At 37.7% G+C, this 23,365-nt stretch overlaps 1 protein-coding gene across 1 annotated transcript in view; it reads right to left on the reverse strand.

Moving 5' to 3' along the window:
* The window catches only part of LOC106963472 (arf-GAP with GTPase, ANK repeat and PH domain-containing protein 3-like), a 99,696-nt gene that overhangs the window by 48,992 nt on the left and 27,339 nt on the right, over positions 1–23,365 (reverse strand). The window contains exons 6-11 of the mRNA XM_015058402.1: positions 23,118–23,252; positions 21,190–21,317; positions 20,806–20,961; positions 15,794–15,877; positions 9,897–10,001; positions 7,539–7,710 (exon numbers count right to left, since the gene is read on the reverse strand). Of these exons, the coding sequence (XP_014913888.1) occupies positions 7,539–7,710; positions 9,897–10,001; positions 15,794–15,877; positions 20,806–20,961; positions 21,190–21,317; positions 23,118–23,252 (780 nt within the window). The remainder of the gene's footprint in view (positions 1–7,538; positions 7,711–9,896; positions 10,002–15,793; positions 15,878–20,805; positions 20,962–21,189; positions 21,318–23,117; positions 23,253–23,365) is intronic.

The raw sequence follows: 23,365 nt of genomic DNA on the forward strand, positions 1-23,365 counted from the left end.
AAAAAAAAAAACCAACCTTCCTTTTTTTGTCTTTTTTTTCCTTTTTTTTTTTTTTTGAAGGAAAAAAAAAAAAAAACATAATAGAGATTTTTAAACATCAGTAACATAATTTTCTTTCCAGATTTGCTAAATAAATATATCATGTTTTGGCTATAAACTAAATATTTTTCCCACTATTAAAATTTGACATGTTTTAATTAAACAAAAAGAAAGTAAAGTTAGATTCTTTTTTTTTAAAACCATTAGATAACTACAGAGCAACTTTGACTGATACTTAAAATTCAACAATCATGTCTAATTGTCAAATTGGATGCTAATGATTAATGAATTATACATGGCTGTATCCATTAGTCCCCAGAGACCACTCCTGCATAAAGGGGAGGATAATGTAATTACAGCACAGAAATAATCAGCTTGGGGCATTAAAGGAGAACTACATGCACACACAGCTCCATCCAGGTCTGAGTGAAGTGCACTTTACACCAACAACAATGACCACGATCAAACTGAAGTCCAAGGGAAATTACTTCATACCAGCGCGATCATGTCAGTGGTTGTAACAGTTATCCCCGTGATAAATGTAAATGTATTACTACATTTACTTTTAGTCAGATTAATTTTACAAATGAACTAAGCTAATTGGTAGCTGTGCCTCGTCAAAGATTATGTCATTCCAGTCGTTGATGGTTCAAATTCACAACAGTTTGGTAATGTAACATTTAGTAATAGTAAAAGTAATAATTCTTCATGTGGACTTCATTCTGTGTTTTGTTTTTTTGTTTTTTATAAGTACACTGCCATTGATTCTGATTAAAACATAAAGGCAAAATGCAAAAAGTTGTCTGTGTAAAATGAAGAACACGTTTGATGCTTTCTAAAATACAGTTTACGGAAATGCACTTTTGGGAAAAAAGATGATTTACTGATCTATTAGTTACAGAACCTAAAATGCAAGTTAATGTTCTGCTCAGTTAATATATCTGAATACAAAAAATAAAGAAAGAAATACAAAATTCTGGCAAGATTTTTTATGTACTAACCATATGATTTTAACAACAGAAAATCCAATCATAGCATAAAACTACATGCCAGTTTCTGACCGAAATAATGAGAATAACAACTTTACAGTTTATATAATTTGCTTTTACCATCATTTAGGGTTTCCTGGAAATAAATTGGCATATTACTAATTAATTAATCATAACGATGATTGCATAGAAATAGTTTTACTACAAATCTGATTATTTTGTTCTGAAATTAGTCAACGTTACTTTTACTTTTTAAAATTTCAAACACTTTTAAGATTTAAGTTGATGATATTGCAACAAACTTCCTTTATACGAACGATACACACTTTTGAGTCATTTTCTGAAAACACTGATGAACTCTTCAAAGTGCAAAAATCCCACTGTGGACTGTATTGTCATGCATATAAAGAGATAACAAAAGCCATATAATGTCTACTGCAGGCTATCCGGGGCTGGGGTGTTAAGTAGAGGCGATGGATTAGCGGGGAGCAGCTCTGCCTTGCTTCTCATTTCTCTTTAGGCCGGGCCGTCAGTGGGCTGATGAGCCATGACGAGGCCTGACCCCTCCTTGGAGTTGTTGCCATTATGTACAAGTAGTGAGATAATGAAGCATTCATGCTAATGTGGGCCGGGCAACACATCATCTGCAGCGGTGTAATCCACCGCCATCATCACGACCAGTGCCCGCATTCCCGCCCCCCTCCACTTGCCATTCTGCTGCGGCAGCTAGTCCCACCACAAGCCACTTAAAACATTTGTGTTCACAGTTGTGCATTCAACACTAAAAACAAGGCCCGAAAAACAACTTTAACCCTTCTTTGGGTTACTAGTGCTTATAGTAAGAAAACATATCTGAATGTTTTCTTAGTAAAAGTAAGAACAACTGCTTTGTTCACACCTTGTAGTGCTTCTTACTGGTTTAACAAAATTTCCTTAGCTATTATTACACGGACAATACATAGCTAGAGACTTTAATTGCTTTGCAATTACCCCCAAAACAAACTGGTTTTCCAACTTGCAACTCGAAAATTATCAACTTGGGTATGACAGGGATCCCACATAGGAGTTCTGATTATGAACGTAAAACAAAGTAGCTCTTTTGTTAACAGAGCTGGCCAATGAACATTTTTCATTACATCGGGTTGCGTCTTGATTAAATAACGATATTGCTCAAAACTGTTAATGTTCAAAAGCTTATTAATGGGATAATAAGCCTAAAAGGGGGAGTTATTACCCCATTACTTAAAAGCAATGGCTTTTACTTAAAAGCATTGCCGTCAAGTCCTCTGTGTGGCAGTATTTTGATAACTATGTACAAAAAAGAAATTAAAACATCTGGAAAAACTGTGAAATGTTACACATGTTAACCAATAGCCACTAACAACACAATATTTGGCTTCCGCGTCCCATGAGCATTACTCAATTTACAATATAACCTTAGTGTTTGACAACCACATGGACTCATCGAAGCTGCAAGGTAATATTCTACACCGACTTCAGATTCTTTAAAACGCAGTTTGTACTTGTGTAAAAACATATATATTCTAATTTTTCTTTATTTTGCTAATAAATACTGTTAATAAATGATACCCATTTGTAAATTATCCTTTCCATCGTCTAACCTTGCACTAAAGGCACTGAATTGAACTGAATCAAATTTAGATGAATTGAAAATCAAATTGAATTGTAGGGATGTGGGATGAAACAAATTGCATCAAATGAATTTTTGATCATTTATTGTATCAGTGCCAGATAATTTAATAGGCAGAGGCACCTGAGCCTACTGATTACAGACATGTAAAAACACAGGTTCCGAAAACGACAAAAATAAATTCAGTGTTCCTCCCCAGATATTGCTCAAAATTGTTAATGTGAATCTAATATAGCATATCATTCTGGGGTATCATTGCAATCCTAGCCAAAATTCCTACACTAGGAAAAAAAAAAAAAAAGGTTTATTAGAACAATAAGGAAAATACAACCTAAAACCATAAATTAAACTGATGACAGCACGTATTAATGAACTGACACTTCAACTAATTAACAGTAAAATAAAAAATGTTATCTAAAAGTAGCACCACCTCCAAGGGGCCAGATTTTGGCAAAAATATTCAGTTGTAATCTGCTCGGCAGCAGTCTGTGTAAGCACTTTATGAAGTGGATGTAGTCTGTGAATCAGAGTCGGGAGACGTTAAAACACAGGAGGTGAGCACCTCTCTTTCTCCCACAGCATTGATTGGAACTGACTGGGCCCATTAATACTTTGATACGGTATATCTGTCGCCGGTGACACGGCAGCACGCGTGTTAACAGCGAGGACCATATTTAAGACGGTTCCGCTCAGCACCCAGCAGAGGAATTAAACCTGGCCGCTCCAAGCAAACTTGCGGGCGCATGCGTTCTCACATTTACTCGGTGTCTTCTCAACCTTTCCTCTTCATCTTCCCATCTCCGCCATCCACTCCGCCCCTCCTGCTCTCTGTCGCTATCCCTCTTCTCCCAGTGATTATAAAGGTCTTTAGATCTAAGGAATGAATGAATTACCAAAGGCAAAGACAAGGCTTGTGATTTAGACGCTGTGAATGAAAAATTACCCCTTTGTTCCCTTCATCAATTGCATGTCTAATGAAATCAAAATCCCGATCGCATAATCAGAAGAGGGTCCTCCACCCAGAGACAGACCTGATGTGATTTGTAACCTTTCTTTTCCTAAGTGGAGATTAAGGCAAATCTCCCTCACATTGTTTCCTGCTGCAGAAATGGATAGTCTTTCCAAGGAAATTAACATAGTTGGGTTGAAAAAAAAAAAAAAAAAAAGAACATAAAAAGTGAGAAGACAAATCCTAGTTGATACTGTTTCTCCTTGCCTGTCCTGTTTTCCATGACTCTCCTCAATCTACAGCTCAAGGTTAGCAGGTTGTGGGATTAAACAACCTTTAGTTAAAGTCCTGAGCTCTGTAAACTCCTAAATCTTCTGCTTTTGATTGATTAACCCAGTAAGGGAAGACAGCATTTGGTCATGTTTAACTGTAACCTGTCTGGTAAGATCTTGCCCAGTGACCTGTCTTTGGCTCTGAATCAAACCTCAGCAGGTTACCTTTAGCCTGACTGATGGAAACACTGCCTGTTTCACAGCTGATGAGGGAGCTCGCCTCCCTCCGCGGCTCCCTTCGCTAATTAGTATTAATTACTCTTAATTCTAGCCCTTCACCCAATCTCTGCTTTCACTTCAATATCCCTGCCAGAATCCTTGGAGACACTGGTGTTTCATCTCTCTGGAAGCAAAGTCCAGGGTGACATGTAACCAGGTCAGAGTCACATTAACTCATAAAGATGCTTTTTTGTAATTTCGTTCCTTAAATATGAGCATAGCATTTAATATGCTTTAATTCCCTTCTCAGTAATCAAGAGAATTAATAGATATGTCATATGTGGTCATTAAGTTATCAATGAGAATAGTAGTATTATAACTAATTTGCATCAATGTAACCTACACAATACAGATAATTAACCTGTTGGGAGCAATTTCTATGATTTATCACAGAATAAAGTAAGTTCAGTAATAAAAGACTAATTGGATTACCATTAGTGATTGAACATGTGATTTCTTTGAGGCAGTGACTGAAAGAGATCATAGGTCCACCATAATATGCCATGCTGTTTCAATTTTATGAGAACAACTGAACACTACTGTCACATGTAATTTAAAGTTGAAGTGTGTTGTAATGGAGACATCTATCAGCAGAAGGACTGTGCTTATTTAGTGCAAGTTTCTAGGTAAAAAGGTTGGTCCTTTGTCAATTTCATATCAATTAGAAAGCACAGGACAGGCCCTTTCACATGTATCCAACATGTTAAATGGCTAAATACGTACAGACCACAGAAATGCTTACCAAGAACAGTAGTGAACAGTACTAAACAGATTAATAATGGTAATCATATAACATCCAGCAGTCAGTTTTTAAATAGGGCATAAAGATAAGAAAAATTACCAGTCAAATAACCACTCATACTCACTGACATCTGGAAACAGATTCAGTATAGTCACCAATAGCCACTTAATGTGAGAGGGTACTGGGACAGCTTCAATATTTCTCACAATGAAAAATGGTAAATGGGCTGTACTCTGCAGCACACATTCACTCATCCACCCTCCTAAATGTGGATAAATTCATACACCAATGAATAGGGTCGGTAGGAAACTTAAGGTTTAGTGTGGCAAGGAGCTGGATTCAAACTTACAACCTCATGACTGCAAGACAGCTACTCCTCCAATTTAGCATCCACCTTCCCAGCATGTCTAATCTACCTTAGTCCTAGCCCCCATGAGGCTTTGCGTGATTTATGGGCGCGACTTCCGCCGCAAACCGGAACCGCTATTTGTTTACATGTTAGCAACTCGCTAACTGGCTTTCGTCAGAGGTTTTAGGCTATAAAATACGTGGGAACATTAGGTATCACAGCGTAAATGCAGCGGGATTGTTTTTCCGCAACCTGCAGCTACTGCGGGGAGGGATGGCGACTTGAAGAAATGGCCACAAATAACCCGCACTAGCATGTAGCTACTTCACTGACTCAGTTGCTTAGGATGCAGATGCAGGTTTTCTTCCATTGACTTTTTGTCCACATAATGAAACGAGCACACATAAAGCATTTTGAGTTCTCTCTTCAAGTTTAGAATTTTTAGCCAAATTCTCTTTGCTTCTTTATCTGTCGGTAGGAGATGAAAACTACCGCTTATCACATAAAGTCTGCCTTTTTGTTTCGGAAGCGCATTCAAAACACACTTGTTGCCACAAATTAAACTTGGTGTGATTATTAGAGTACAGCTACGAACAGCACAACAGTTATCCGAGCTCCACAAGGGCATCTTGCGACACTTTCCAGTGGCACGGTGCCCTCTATAACGGGTTAATGTGTGATTCGGTTCGGTTCTAGTCCAGTGGGAGGAGATTATCCGTATTACTGCCTGAAGCGCCGCAGCTGCGGTCATTTCTCCGCTGATTTGTATCGAAACTCAGCAACGGAGAACCTTGAGGATCTGGTTCTGATGGACTAAATAAACCCAGATATTTTATTATGTCTTATAAAACTGTATTGTTGGTCCAAACATAATGATAAAGACTTAGATCATAAACTTTACTATTTTTTTAAATTCAAACGAAAAATAAAATTCACATCACACCAAGCCAATATGTAGTTCTGCTAATTCACGGTCATTCTGTCACAAAACGTAACGTGATTAAACTCATAATTACCATCCTCTGTACTGAACAGCTCTCTGATAGAAGGCGGCGTGTCCGCAAACAAGTTTGACTAAATACGAAAAGAGAAATATAACTTCTATCATGAATATAGATTAGCAAAAAACCGTACAAATTACAGTGAAATACCACTACTTCCGGTGGGCGCCGGGAGTACGACCCATTATCGTTTCCACAGTAAGCCTGTGGGATAGGGATAGGGACTGATGTAAAATAAATAAATAAATAAAAAAAACTAATTAAAAAACACAAGTTTGAATAGTTTTGTGCAATTATCATTTACATAAGCAATGTAGTTTTCCCCACAAATTGGGGCTTCCAGCACTAAGGTAAGGAGACAGAATACAAAAAGAAGAAATCAAATCACTGAAAGCAAATTTCAACGGTGTTTTAGGGCGTTTAAAGACTGATCCATATTTTTTAAGGATAAAAAGTGTAAATGATGGCGTATGAAAGGTTTGTATGTTTGGATTTTCAGGAAACATTTTCGTCTTGTTCCCAAATTCTGGAAAGTCTGAGTTCAGATTTGCCATGTCACACTTTTTGTGAGACCTTAAATTCTGTTGTCAAAACATTGGTTTTTAACATGCTGATAACATTGCAGCCACATATACTTTAAAACAGAGTAATATACCAAACCATAATTTTCACAGACTGTTAAGCCCTGCTTTTTTTTTTTCTTTTTTTTTTTTTATCATTGACTTGCACCTAAAGTTATTGATGACCTTGTTAAGCTGCGAGTTGGAGAAAGACACCTGTTTTGTGTTTCAATACTGCAGATAAGGAGAAGACCATTAATAAGGCCTCCCATATTATTACACCTAACTCTGGTGTTAGAGTTTGAAAATGTCTATAAAAACCTTACCACAGTAACACCAAGTCAAGTGCTGAGAGCCAACACAGGTGTGTGCTGCCATATTTTTCCACAAAGAATCAGACGTTTCTTTCTTCCTATTTTAATGGGCTCAGAATGTGTCTTGAATGTATTATCTATGAAACGTGTAGAAACCATTATCTATTTTATTTAATTATCAACAGAAAATATTTCTCCTGAGGTCACAGAAATAATTTTGTTAAAATTTGAATTTCCCTGTTTAAATTATAATTTGTTATAGGCAGTTTTATAATTAAATAATTCCAGTTGGCAGATATCCTAGATATAGTGCCTCTGATATCAACTGCTAAATAAACAAAGTTGTATAAAATAGTCTGTCATTTAGATTTCTAATTCAGCAGGGACTCTGACCTGTGTTTCCAATACCAAGTTGCAGGGCGCTGCGATCCTTCGTTAGTCCGTTGGTTTTGGGACTCGCGCTTGGCGCCACAGTGGCCACTGCTCTGGGCGGTCGCTTCCCTGGTACCTTCACTGTTGTCCTCAGCAAATCAATCTCCTTTCCATGCACATTCTGCATGTAGTCCTACGGACATAAAAAGAAAAAAAAAAAACAACACAAAGCCCAATAGGAATAAGATGACATTCTTTGATGCAATACCTGACTAACTACACACAGTGGGCCACTGAGAAGAATCCAAGAATTACGGGAGAAAAACAACTTAAAAGACTATTCACTTTCCATCTCCATTATTCACAACCCACCTTAGACCCTCTACTAAGGTTGTGTGATGGTGGAAAAATGATTGTAAAGTCATTATACATCACCTGTGCCCACGCTGTTCCTCTAAATAGCAAGATGTTGGGCTTAATGAATGCAGACTGTCTCGGTCTTTTTTTTTTTTTCAATTTGCCCATTTGATTTGTTTTAAAGTGACTACTTCCCAAATGTGGGAAGCCAAGGTGAAAATCATCAGGCTCAGCAGAAAAAAAACCCCAGATAGAGGCGAGCTCGGCCTTTGCCGTCCCCCCAACGGCTCCTCTGCTTTATTACCGTGTCATAAAGCACTCATTTCTTTCCCAAGCCTCCTCGCTAATTACCCAGTGAGCGCTCTCATTTCATTTTATTGCTGGAATTAACAGCCAGATCGAAGCGTGCAAAGCTATTAAGATGTGTGATTAAGCCACATTCAATTAGTTTCTACAAACAATTTAATTGATGTAGCAGATAGAATTAACAGAAGGTGATTGTGTAGATGGCTTGGCTGACTGCGAAATTAAAGGTTCCCCTCTTCCACTCTCTGGCTGCCTCCCTCCTTTTTTTTTTTTCCTTTTCCCACTCCTTCTCTGCTCCGCTGCTCAGAATGAGTTGGAGCCGTTACCCTGTTAATGTAACTGTCTGCCTTATTTCACCTTCTCCTGTAAGTCAACAGATTCATAGATTCATAGATTGCCCCGGTGACCTGTAATAGCTGTAATGATCAAGAGATAGCCTGTTTAGTCAATTACATACATCAGCGTAGCCCGGCACTGCTCCGCTTTAACTGCCTGTAAATTAAACCACTAACATACTGTCAGAGGAACAAGGCCACACACACGGTTCACGTCTCACTGCTGGACTGGTTTTGGAAGTTTGGGCTGTCTCATTAGACACAAAATGCTGCCTGTATCTTTCATTTGATGGGGCCAAATGATCTAAACACTTCAATCGCGGGACTGGAGGAATCACAGGTTGATGGGAGGGGAATTTGGAGGGGGGCATCTCTAAACGCAGCACAGGGCTCCTAAGCTGTCTGCTGCCAGCCAGCCAAGTGTTTAAGAGGTATTAGCGGCCCAGCGGGATTCTGACAAAGATGGATGTAGGAGGCTGGTCAGGCTCCGCTGCCATGCAGTGAGAACCATTATAAATAAAAGCCAGCGTGGAGTCTGGGCGAGGCATGTCTCCATTAGCCAGCAACATGGATGGGCAGCGCAGGAAAAGCTAAGATGACTGTAAAACACACTCTGTTTTTTATGCTAACTTTAGAGTCAAAAGGTTATCAAACATGCCTACTTTATACAGTGTCTTGCCTAACGTGTTCAGGCCCTTTGAACGTCTCCACATATTGTCCCATTACAACACACGCATCTATGTCTTGTACTGGTATTTTTGTGATCAACAAAAAGTCATGCAAAGTTGTAAAACTGAGGAAAATGTGATTGTTTTATAAACATCATGACAGAAAATCTGAAAACTGTAGCATGCATCTGTATTCCCTCTGAACCAATATTCAACAGAACCATTTTTTGCTGCAATGACTGCTGGAAGTCTTGGAATGTAACTCTAGCAACTTTATGCAAAGGTATCTGCAGGCAATTTTCTTTTTTTTTTTTTTTTTCATTTGATTTTATTTTGGGAGTATTGTAGGAAAGAGGTGAAAACACTGACAAGTCATACTTGTAGAAAATATTAAAAATAAAGGGTCATTTTCAGGCCTCTTCACAACTATGCATCAATCTAAGTTATGTTACTCTGTCACATGAAATTCCAATAAAATACATCAATGTTTGCAGATGCATGACAAAATGTGAAAAGTTTTAAGGGAGCTGAATACTATTATAAGCCACTCTAAATTTTGCATATGGCTGCAATCCATATACTACGGTAGTATAGTAAATTATACTAAAGTTGATAAAGTCACTTGAGGACAACACAGAGCAGAGTAACACAACCATAATATACAAAGGAAACAGAAATTCAGAAGGGAAGAAGGGGAGGAATTTGTAACTCACATGTAAACTGGGGTGGTAAGTGAGGACGCCATTATCGCACAGTGTGACATATTTCTTTTTCCACTCCTTGTTGAGGGATTTGCCACTTCGCTTCAGAAGGATTCCCTGTAAGAGAGAGCGCACCACGGTGAGCATATGCTCTTCCAAAAGCAGCATGGTTGATGATATCAGCCATTATGGATGTTAAATACCATAAAGCTGTTTTATTATTGTGGTTACAGACTTGCTATGGTGCTTATGTGAAGAATTATCCTTGTTGGCAAAGGGAAAAAAGTGAAACGGCAACTTAATAAGCTAATTGGAAGCAATTGTACATCAAAACATACAAAATTATAGAAAATAATCACCTGTTTGTTCCTGTTCTGATACAGTCTGAATGGTGATAGGTACAAATATACTTTTGCTTAGATATAATATTTTGACCTTGCAAAGTTTCATTGGCTCAAAGATTAGATCAAAAAGAGAACAATCCAATTTGCCAAGCCTCCTCCTCTCATTCATACACATAATAAGTTGAACTCTTGAAGACCCCAAAATCCTGGGATTAAAGAGTGTGATCTTTCCTCTTCAAAGGCCACTCACCCCTTATTCTTTTCTACTTTATCTTTCGGGGGCATTTTAGGGCCTTGGATGGTTTCCTTATCTGCAGAGTAAATCCACCGGTAAACAATGCAGTTCCTCTGCAGGAGGTGACCAAACGCTGCTGAGTGCAAGGGCCGGGAGGCTCTCCGGGGTTAAATAGTGAGGAGGGGCCCGCTTAATTAGAGGATTAAGCGGGGCAGTGTTTGTGCTTTTACAGCCCTCACCCATTTGAGTGTGTGTGTGTGTGTGTGTGTGTGAGGTAAAGAGGGGGAGGAAGGATGTAGTGTTTTTGCAAGTCAGTTCCATTCTGTGGCCTTTAATCCTGATTAACACATCAGGAAGAGGTGACCCTCGATGACCTGGGCACCAGGCTGTTTGCCGACAATCATCCTAATCCGAACCCTGACTCATCTGAGAGGGGGAGTTCTGATGACTGACATGTGTGCTGGGACCAAAGTGTGAAAACTTTGGGTCCAATCAGTGTTTCTGTTAACCAGAATGCTGCTGAAAAGCTACAAAGCAGACACATTTGTGAACACTGTTCTGGAGCGAATAGACTTTGAAGCCTTCGTAAAATAATAATATTTTAATGGAGAAAAAGAAAAGTAAACATCCTGTCACCAAAAGCTTTGTGGATGGGGTCAGGAGGGTTGTTGCTTCTTTCAGAATAAAATAAATAAATAAATACATATTATAAAAAACATATTATAAAAACACTATTTTATGTATATAGGCCATGTCACTAATGTGGAAGCAGAAACAGCTGGATACATATCTCGATGATTTTATTTTTATTTTTCAAAAAAAAAAAAAAAACTTCACGCAAAGCCTAACCCCTTCAGATGAACTAAAAAAAATAATAATAATAAAAAAAAACACAATTGCAAAATTCTCCTTGTGTAATTAAAAGTGATGATTTTATGCTTAAAAATTATATATATTTTTTATGTAAAAAAAAAATCTGATATTACTTGCAAAGATGTGCTAAGCAAACCTTGATGGAAACATGAGCAATAAAGCAGTACTTCAAATCCAAATGTAAAATATTCAAATAAAACAATACAGACACATTTCTATCAGTTATGATAAAACATTGGCAGCAATAGTATTATATTGTGGCATATTAATGTGGGTACTTAGTGAACGTACGAGCACAGTTAAAGTCATACAAATGTATTGTCCTTGTTAAGAAAAATGTATCCATTTACAATTCAAGAAGCTCCAAATGAAGGAAAAAAAACACTATTGCAATTATGTCAAATATAATGCATAATTCTTCAGTGTCTGTGGTTATCTGTTTCATAAGAACTGATACTTTAGGGATTTTTTTAGGAAGAAATATTGTGTCCTTTGATCAATAAGTTGCTGACTGCTGAAGCTCTTCTCCATTCAATCAATAAAAGAACAGTAAACACTTTTTAAATGGCTCTCTAATCATACAGGGTAAATGATCCAGTCAAATGGCCTCTAGCAACTTCATAATGCATGTTTTACAAGCAAATATGTTGCTCATCTTGTGGCCTTACTGAGGCATACACAAATCTATACATCCAATCAGACCAAAGCTTGATATTATTTGTCAAAGCTGCGATGTGGATCGATAGAGGTGAGAGAATTGTGTGGATATCAGCTTTTCTGTTTTTCTATAAGAAATACAGGTGCAGTTAAACAAATGAAGCCATCATTCAAAAGTATTTCAGAAGCACTTTGAATTGCCTTGTTGCTGAAAATATGCTATATAAATAAAATTACCTTACCTTATTCAGTTCAACGACTGAAAATTGCATAGATTAACGTCACATTGAAATGTTTCAAGTGTAACAATTGCTTACTTGAAAAATCTACATTTCGAAGCTCAGAAAATTGGATTACATAAGAATACAGAAACACTATACTATCACCATTTTATAAATTAGAAAATTATTGGGAATATGTCTGACTAAACTGCTGACCTGTCCAAATTAATTGAAAATTGAGTGGAAGGAAGAATGCAAGAGCAATTGAAGTAACAGCAGCTTTGACGGGCTTAAAATCAAAGCCCTTTGAGGAGTTTCTGCTGGACTAGAGAAAATGTCAGCATCTTAAATGACCCGGACCAGACAACGCAGATGAGATGAGGGCTGCAGTTAAAGCATCCAGGGCTTTCATTACACCGCAGCCAAGTCGCGGGCTGATTGCCAAACTAGACTGATTTGAGCACCGGCCCAACATTTCTTTCTTACATATGTTGTTCTTTATTGGTCTTATGCAATATTCTAATTGTATTTTCTAAATAACTGCTTCAAGTATATCACTTTGTGTGATAATCTGTTCTGGGTTGCACATTTTAATTGAATAACTGAAATAAATTCTTAATTACTGAGATGCACTTAAGATAAAATTAATCTATGACTTGGTGGTTAGTGGCAATAGATAAAACTAATGTCCAGAGGCCATTTTGGGGGGGAAAAAAAAAAAAGCATTAGTTCAATTTTAAAAAGCTTCATGTGCGTCTACAGTATTTCTCCTTCAAATTTATACAAACGCAAAACACGAGTGTGTTCACAAGTGTGTAGGACATTTGAAAAACAGCATCAGATGTGCTGCTTGTGTCCACACAGTTGTCAGCTCAAACCCAGAAGAGACAGCCTGATTTCTCTCCTTTAGTTGGACGAGCAGGAGAAAAGCTGCATCCTGCCAACGTGGCTAACTGATACGTTGGCTCTTTGTGACACGCCAGGAGAGAAGGGGGTGAAATAAGTGTGTGTTGGGCTGGGGTAGGGGGTACAGAGGGGGTTCTGTGAGCAGGAATGCCACTGATAGAGGCTCCTCAGCAGTGACTACATTGTTATCTATGCTCACTTTTTATACACTGGGAGGAGGAGCAGAGGAGTGTGCTGTAATTTGGTCTGATGGGGTGAGGGGGCACTGGCAATTAAGCTCACATTGATGCTTTGATCTTCCTGATTGTGCATTCGACCGGTCTGGTGATCAGAATGGAGCCAAACTGTTCCCATCGCCAAAAAGCAAAAACAGAAAGAGAAACACTTTCTAGATAAAGAAGTTTAGTGTGTGGTTGTCATGCCAAAACTAGCCATATAAAGGAAACTAGTTGTGGAATATGTGCTAAATATAATTGACAAGATTTATAGCCGATTATACAAAGAAGAGTAATCAATTCAACTTGAAAACTAAATTCAAATGTAAATTCAACTGATCTATCAAAAGGTGAGTTTTACCAATACCAGATGGGAATGTGATGCTTCAAAGGTGTTCAACCAGTAAAAGATTCCATCTTTTCCTCCGTTGTGATATAATTTTCTCATTTTTAAACCCGAACAAGTGTAAAAAAATGATTTAAATCACCACTTTAATATAAAAAGAAGTATAACACTTTCTCTGTATTTTTAAGATGTTTAATCCATGATGAGAAAAATTTAGCATCACCACCACAGATTTGCCGTCGAAGAGATTTGGTATCTGTAATAAATACAAAAAAGGATGTTTCTGATTGAGTGCGGCGGCTTTCAAAGCCTCAACCTGCTATTATTTCTCCTGGAAAGAAGCCTTGGCAATTTTCTTCCAAAGGGAATGAGGAGGTCTGGCTCAAAAGGAGAAGGACATTATCCTCTATCATCTGCAGGTAAAGAGGATAATACAGGGCTACTGACCCGCTTTGAAAGGCCCTCATATAATCACGAGTGATTACTAATCAAAGTGTCCTTTACTTCTGCTCAGGTTACCGTTGTATACCTTCACAAATGATTTGGACCCTGTTCACTACTTCAAAATTACAACATGTATGCCCATTAAAAATATATATAATAAGGGAATTAATAAGACAAACAAACTAATCAAATGAAATTATTAAAATTGAAGAAAACAAAAAATTCAGTTATGTTAAAGTTTCTTGATTGAAAAAAAAAAAAGTGACGCTATTGTAGAAAATATTTTTATTTGCCACTTTGCTTCATTTCCATGTTACGTTGCATGGCTTAATTGGCAAAGCTTTAGAGCAAGTATAGAAATAACACCAATATTGTGTTTGTGTACTCTTTATTATTTAAAATTTCATATCCAATAACAAATGTCCAGCATGACTATATGTCAATTTTGATTTATATTGTAATATTAAATTAGAAATGACCAAAACAATGATATTCGTTTGAGTTATCTTTTTGTTATTATTGCAATTTGTTACATTGAAGTTGCAATAACTGAAATCAAAGTTTATTCACAAGATTTAGAGAATTAAAAATGTAGTTAATGCAACTTCCAAAAATTAATAGAATTTATGCCACATTTGTTGCTTTCATGATAATTTCGTGACAGTGGTTCTGAACGCAAATAAAATTGCTTACAGTTGTTAAATATAAACAAGTCTCAACCTGAAGTTGCATGTTTATGGAAGTCACAACAGTGCAACAAGATATAAATAAGCTAAGGCTAGTTTTTCAGCTAATAAATCCGATAAGCATCTCTTTACGCTAAACTGCATAATTTATACAAATAGAATATCCTGTATCACTTTTTGTTATTCTGTGTCGCCATCTAGTGGCTTAATAAACACTTCAGAATCATTACAAAGCCTTCCCACTGTATCATACACATAAATATATACAATAACAGAAACATAGACAAAAAAAGTTTTTAAACTATAAAGAGGGCAAAATTATTATAATTAAATTAAGAAACCCGAATTTAGCCAAATGCATACATTTCTGTTGGATTTCTAGATAACAGATGAATAAATATTTATTTAATCTATTTTTAGTATTTTGATGTTAGCTTGTTTTAACCTGAAATGTGCTCAACAATCAAAGGCTGATTTATAGGTTGACTGAGTGTTTGACACAGATAAATATATATATATATATATATATATACATTTCTGTGCCTGCAAGTTAAATTGCTATTTATCAATTTAACTTAACTTGCAGTTTTGAGCACAAAGCAAACTTTTGTCATTAACTATGGCTAGAAACAAGTTTTGTAATTTGCTCTAAAATTCTGAAAATTCTTAAGTCTTAAGTCATAAATATTTATAATAAATGATGTCACTGTGGTTTCACAAAAGTAATTTTGCAACATGTCAAAAAAAAAAAAACTTAAACTAATGGGACTAATCTAGCAGCTTGTGCTATAAACAGAAAGTATGTCATAATATTTTTTGTTCTGTGTGGCCATCTAGTGGTGACAGCCTGACGTCATGTCTGGCTGTTATAATACAATCATCACATCACTTAAAATAAACAGCTTCTGTTGAGACGTTCAAGGATTCATACTTACCTAGGGAATTATGGGAAATGAAGTCAAAAACCAGTAAAACTGCTCACCTGTTTGATAGGTATGGCCCTTCCACTGCCTATGCTGTCTGTTTTACTGTCAACGCTCTTTCCTTGCTCACTGCCTTTCCGTGACTGCAAGAGAACAAGAGAGTCAGTCAGTAAGTGAAGCGACACACTGAATACAAGGCAGAGTGGGAGCCGTGGGGAAGTGGATGAAGTGTTTCTTGTATGTTGGGAGTGCGTGTGGGTGACACAGATAGGCTGTGAGTCAGAGGGCGGGAAGGGTGAGGTGAGGGAGCATGTTTCTTTTGTTTGTATGTTTTTTTTTTGTTTTTTTTTGTTTTTTTTTGCATTTCTGCAGTTTTTGTGGGGAATCTCAGCATTGCAAAAATAAAAGGTCTCAAAAAGAAGCTCCAAAAGAACACACAAGCAGACCAGCAGAACATACAGCAGGAACATCAACGTGCAAGATTAAAAAAAAAAGAAAAAAAAAAAAGAAGAAAAATATATAATAAGAGACCAAAACAAGACCACACTTGACACATCTCAACACAGAGGAGACAACCAAACATTGAGTCATGACTCAGCCCTGAAACCCTTTGCGGATCCTTTCCTTTGACTCACACCATGAGTGGGTCCTTAGTGAACCTGCCGACCCACTGCCGTGCTACCCAGAGAAGATTCATTCATAAGGGCTTTCACAATGAGTATGTTTTTATATACCAAGGAGAGAAGGGGGAAAAAATGTTATTATAAAAGTAAGGCTTTGGTGCAAAAGATTCCTCCAACCTGTAAAATCTATTAGGACAGAAGTAAGTTTGCATATTCAAACAATTGATTTCAGAGTTCATCAGTATAAAAAGAGTATGGCAGATCCTGTTGAAGGGAAAAAGGGGTGGTTATAAAGAGGTTATCACATGAGAAAATCAACAACCTCATAATTCCCCTCCCACCCCAACACAAATAAAGAGATGAGGTACACATAAGGACAAACAGAATGAGTGTGGTATGGTCTCACTCAAAACATGAGAGATGTCCAGTCACCAATGGAGAAGAGGTAGAATCTGAGTTCAAGTAAACCAACTCTGAGGTTCAGATTTTTTTTTCCAACATTTTATTTTTTTTTTTGTTCATGATGACTTTTTTTTTTTTTTTTTTAGCTTCTATACAGACACCATACAAAGCAAGTCACAAATTCACTTCAAAATATTCAACAGATTGAGCCAAACATTGCAGTTCCCACAAAATATAGGATGGACAATAAAAGGCATTGTTTCATATATTCCTTATACGTATGTACCTTTTTATAGAGTAGCATTGTAAATAAAATACAATACAAGATATACAGCAGTCTATATTTTCGGCAAATCCCTTCTTTATGGTAGAAAAGTGATTATGCGAGAGTTCATAATCTCCGTACCAAACCAAAACCGAGATAATGAAAAGAAAAAAGGAACTTAAAGATGAAAAAGAAAAATAGATCTTCGAATAAATAAAGGGAAAAACAACATGATGTTTAACTACATTCATACAAGTCGGTGCAACCCAGTTTCATTTGTTAGCAACTCTCAGTATAATTTCTCTGTAATATACCTCCCAACCCTGACAGACTGTGCTAACCTTTATGAAGGCCTTCATAAAATGTTCACCCAAGCTTCTCTAATCTAAAAAAAAAAAAAAAAAACACCTCTGCATGATACATTTACACCACATTTTTCCATTGATTTCGATACTTGAATATGCCCTGGAAAAAACGTGAACAAATGAAAGAGAAACAGAACAAACAAAAGAAGAACAAAAGAGAAAGAAAAGAATTTAAAAAAAAAAACAACTTGGCACCTCTAGTTCTTGAGTCCGCATTTCTGGAAAAAAAGGCCGTGTGATGTCATGTAAGGAAAAGCTCGTGTCCTTTTGGTGGCTGGATAACAGTTCCAAGAGTGACTTGACTGTACAGTGTGTTTATTGTATGGCATGTGTCTGAATGAGAGCAAAAAGGCAGAGCGGAGCAAAAAAGTTGGACGGGGCATTTCCAGAAGAGTCCCTACAGTCTGTCTCACTCGGTGATATTTGAGAGTCTACTTTTAAAGCGCACTCAGAAACTCCACTGGACTCGATTTTTAGCCGGCTTTTGGACGCAAAGTCCTATGGGTTTCCATGTGCATTACCCTAAATGTGTTAAAGCACTTAGGGTAAAGCAGCAACAAGCTGTAAGTCCTCACCCAATAATCTCCTCTCTATCAGGTTTGGCAAAGCAGGGGGACTCTTTATTTTTTACCCATCATGCTCTTCTAATTCGGAAGGAGTTGGAAAGCCCTTTTTGTTGAAGAAAGGTTGGAAACAGAAGCACAAATCTGCAAATATTAAAAAACAGTGTCAAATGGTTATTTGTTCTTTTTTTGTTGTTGTTATTTTTGTTTATGTTTGGTCTCATACGTGAAGATCCAGCAAGAAATTAAAGAACAAAAATATGAAATGGAGCAACACGGAGGGGCAAACGTTAATAGATTAATGCAAATGAATGGTGCAGCAATGACATTAAGTATAAAAAAATGGCATCATATTTGTTTAAGTTTCTAACAGTGTGCTTTTCAACACAAATAGGGACGGACAATCTGAAGACCACAGCAGAACCACAGACAAGTTGACAGAAAACAGAGAGTTTGGAGTTATTGACCATGGAAGCACTAGGAAAGAATAATGTTTGCTGCACTGACACCTAGTGGCAGAGGGCGGTTATGGTCAAAAGATTGGCTTGAAATGGTTTATGGCTTGTGAAACTGATTTGTGAGGGTGGTGGTGAGAAGACAAAGTGAAAAGATCTTCTGATGGAATGGTTTGAGTCTTAATTGCCTACTTTTAACACTCAAACAGTTAAAGAATTGAGAAGGAGGGCCTTTTTTTATGAATGGGAGCCAAATTCAGGTGCATGTATTGTTCTCTCACATATAATTAAGTTTAGAAAAATGCACACCATCACATTTGGGTTTATACATTTCAAGAGTCCCAATGCCAGTGCCATGAAAGTGTCATTCTTCATGTCTGGGTAATAAAAGGACTGGACTTTCCATTTAATGGCTCTATGAGTTTATCTACCAATGACATTAAGGCATACTTTGTATCTTAAATTGCTTATACATGAAACCTCTAAAATCACCATAAATTAAAGCATGATTGTTATTCTTCAGTCTCTCTGTGACTTGGAGAACTGGTGTAGTAGTACTTGTAGCTTATGGAGATCTTTTTTTTTATGTTTTTGATAGGGCAAAGCTAAGAAAGTAAGATCCTTAACACTTGTGTTGATGAAACATTTTCTCTTTGTGTTATTTTGCAAAATGCCAGAATGTTTTCACACTTCAAGTCTTCCGTCTAATGAGCCCATCTCAATCTTCCAGTTTCAATGAAGAAATGTCGACAATGCCCTCGTAACGTTCCGTCCTCCTCCTCCTCCTCCTTCTTCTCCTCCTCCTCCTCTTTTCCCTCACCCTCCCTCCTCCCACCCTTGGCTCGCAGCTCCTCAGAAGGTCATGAGCTGAAACTCCCGCTCGGCCTGCCACTCGGGCACCCACACTGGGTAGGTGGCGTGCTTCGGCATCTCCATGACGCGGACGGGGAGAGGCTCATTTCTCTGGTGGACATGGTTAGTCACTACCTAGCAGGGGGGGAAGGGAGACAACAAGGGGAGCTAGCACCAGCCTGTACTGCTCGGGGGCCGCATAAACCTGCGGCTCCCAAAGCAGCTGGGGTGAGAGGAACAAGATAGAAGGAAAGATACAGATGGAAGGGGTGGGGATAGATAGGGAGGTTAGAGGAGGAGTTAGCTACAAAGAGAAAAGAGAGAGCGTGAGAGCCAGAAGGCAGAGGTGAAGGAAAAGTGTTGATATGCAAGAAGAAGTTGCAGAAGGTAAATCTCGCTTAGCCTGATCTTTTTCTCATAATGCTGGCAAAGTTCGGCAGAAGAAAACAAATTAACATCATAAAACCTAAGGTAAATGTTAGATGGCACTTTAGGCACTAAGAAATTCGCTGCAGTTGTTTTGGATTGACTGAAGGATTTCTGTCTTCTGCAGACCTTCTTGAGCCACCAGAAACAAAGATCCAACTATGCAAGATTGGAAAAGTTAGCAGCAAAAAGGAGGGAGGGCAACAGGAAACAGGACGAAAGACAGAAAGTAAGGAAGATAGAGAAAGAAAGAGAGAGAAGAGAGAAAGAATAAAAGAAAGAAGCACAGAGTGGAAGGAAGAAAGAGCCAATGAAAAGTTGTAAGAAGGAAAGGCAGGATGAAGGAAAGGAAGAAAGAATGAAAAAAGGAAAGAGGCTAAAGCCAAGGAAACAGTAGTGGTTAGTGCACACAAATGCTACAGGTTAGAGCAAAGGGCAAATATGACAGGACACGGGATAAATAGCAAGCAGACAGGGATCGGGAGACTGGTGTCGTATTTCTTGGCGATCAGAATCAATTGGAGTCAGTATTCACGAGCCGTCCAAATTGTGCAAGAGCTTTTCTGTCTGAAGGTGGGCAGTTGGAGGTTGTAGATTTGCCTCATTAGCAATGTGTAAAATAGGCTGACATGAATTTTTTCATTTTGCTTCGTGCAATAGGACAGGTGCTGAAGAAAATAGTAAAGCAAAAATTAACAGGGCCATTTCAAAGATTTTGACGATGTAAAGAGCCCAGTTTCCTATTGGTGACATGAGAAACTTAATCCACTCACTACATCCAATTAGAAAAGAAAAAAAAAAAAGAAAGGTACATGAATTGATGTTTATTTCCACAGTGCTTATCTTTGATATTTGCTTCAAGGCTGAGTTTTTTTTTTTTTTGGCCCATTTTGGGGGTTTAATATGAAATCTTCAAAGTCTTTTACTCCTTAGCCCATTGTGCAGTTTGAACACGATGCTGCCTTTGCATGACTCGTAGGCAGCAGCGCTGGCTTTGAATGCATTTTGAGCAACCTGTCTCCCTCTGGTGGAATAAAAGAAAAAAAAAAATGTGTGCTTGGCGCCGTGCCCTCTAGTAGTGTGAGTGGGTGTTGCTTTGCATCAGCTGTCGCATACTTACTGTGAAAATATTGGAGCGCCGCTTCGACTGCTTGCGGATGGGCGTGGGCGTGTTGGAGGCAGCGATGGTCTCAATGCGCATCTCCCGCTGACTTATGCTGGGGGTGGAGGGAACAGAGGAGGAGTAGTCGCTGAACGCACCCCCACCATTGGCTGCCTATTGGGAGTGAGAGAGATTAAGAGGAACCAGCAGCATCAGAGAAGATCAGGGTGGAAAAAGAGAGAGGGATCGCAAAGAAAAAGGAATAGAAGGTCAGTTTGGGACGATGTGATAAGAACATCAGTTCAGACACCTAAAAACAAGCAGTCATGAGTAGCAGGTTAAATGGTCTTAATGTTGTCACATATTGAACATCAGATGTACGTCGGGCTGCTGTGGGCTTACCTGGTTAAGGTGGACAGAGGGGATGGATGCGGCTGGCACTGAAGAGTGACTCGGAGAGTTAGGGAGAGATTTGCATGGACCAATAGACAGCTGCTGCTTTTTCCTCATGGCCACAACCTTCTGGGCAACTAGTGGGGGAAAGAACAGCTCTGTTGACTGGCGACACAGTGCAAGCATGAAAATGTGTGTGTGTTCTGGTATATTGTTACAATTTCATTGAAAATACACAGATGAGATTCATCATATATTGCTTAGAGATACAACTTCCCTTATAGTCAATTTTTATCCATTATATATATATATATATATATATATATATATATATATATATATATATAGATAGATAGATAGATATAGATATAGATAGATATAGATATAGATATATATATAGATATATGTTGCCTATGGATAATTCCATAAAACAATTTTAATTAATTTCTCTATAAAGGTAAAGGGGAAGTTAAAGCAATACTGAAATACACAGAAAATATTAAAAATAAAAACAGAGATTTTAAAACACAAAATGCTAAAGGGATGCGTCACAATGTGATAACTATAAACCTGTTCATCCATTCTCTTTGACCCAAATGTCTAGTTATCCAAATTTCCTTGTAAGTTTCAGACATATTAGGACATATTGTAGAAACTCTCTCAGGTAAGGACTTAAGGCTTGTGAATGCATAAATTTAAAAAAATAAATAAATAAATACTACAATTATTTTTATTTTTCTGTAACAGACGATAATTCCAATAACCCACATTCCATATCCCTCTTGTACAATTTTTGGTCAGGCACGTCTGTAAACAAAAGGAACTATTTCCAAGGAAAGTAACCTAATGTTGGCCAAATGAGACAATGGTAACCATGTGAACAACTCAACTTGCTCTGTAGCATGTGAAAGCCATTATTTAATTCACAGCACACGTGACCGGGTGGGCTGGGGAGAAGGAGGAGGAGGAGGAAAGGCAATGCTCACGGCTGCGTGACATGAATTAGCATTGAGGGGAAGGAAAGAGATGATCTGAAGCTGCATCGACAGCTGGGACCACAACGCCTGACTGCCTGCTCTAGCTTCGCAAATGCGAAGAGAAGGCAACAGTTATTCGGAGTGACTTTTCCAGTCACCAGGCACTTGTTTAATTACTTCAAATTGGACTTCAGGAGGCAATTAAGGCAGAGGGAGAAGACAGCATGACTATGCAATGCAAAAATGCATCAACTGACACTGAAATGTGCAGTGAAAGACAAGATACCCTCTCAGATGTTTCCTGAGAGGATGGCAGACCTTCAAACAGGCTCTAGGTTTAGAACGGAAAAAAAAAAAAAAAAAAAGTTCCACAGTCAAGGCAGCCGGATTTCCAAATGGAAGTCTTATTACTTTGAAGATTAATTTTGGGAGAAATCAGAGTTTCAAGGTTCTTCATGAGACACTTCTAAATAATTCATAATTACCTGATCTTAAGGTTACAGTCCCACATTTGCTTTGAGTATTTTGATTCCATAATTAATAATCACAGTCCTGGCAATAGTTTTTAACTAACCAGCATGTAATTCTTACCAAAATATTTATTAACCCTTCTGCAACCCAATCTTGAATAAAATATAATAATGTGATGTGTTGCTGCTTATATTAAGTAAACATAAAAGATTAAGATCAAAATCATTACATTTTTTAAATCTATTTTAGGAGCTAGGGTTGCTCAATAGAGCTAATGCAGTAAAAGTGAAAAAATACCCCGACATTTCTATTACAATTTTATAAAAGAGACTATTTTGGAAACTAAAGGCAAAAAAGTTGAAAATAAAACAACTCCCATTACATAAAATATACACAAAAATCTTTAGTGCAAAAACCTCAATACAAATCTTTAAACATAAATAAAACATAAAAAAAAAAAGCACACGGTCTTTAAATATTCCCTCTTACCATCCTGGAAGACTCTCTCCACATTCAGGCCATAGGTGGAGCAAGTCTCGTAGTATGTGCAGCGTTTCAGATCGTTAGACAGCTTTCTGGCCCGAGAGTCATCAATCACTCTGGGATTGGCTGCACTGATTGCATCTACCAAAAGAAAAAAAAAAAAAAAAAGATCCAAAGAAAGACATCAAGGTAAGTGTTTATTACTAGACTAGAAACATACAGTATTTTATGGAAAGTAATTGATTTAAATTCCA

The sequence above is a fragment of the Poecilia latipinna genome, unplaced genomic scaffold (assembly GCF_001443285.1).
Source record: "Poecilia latipinna isolate Pla-1442-1.1 unplaced genomic scaffold, P_latipinna-1.0 Scaffold1538, whole genome shotgun sequence".
Taxonomy (NCBI): Eukaryota; Metazoa; Chordata; class Actinopteri; order Cyprinodontiformes; family Poeciliidae; genus Poecilia; species Poecilia latipinna.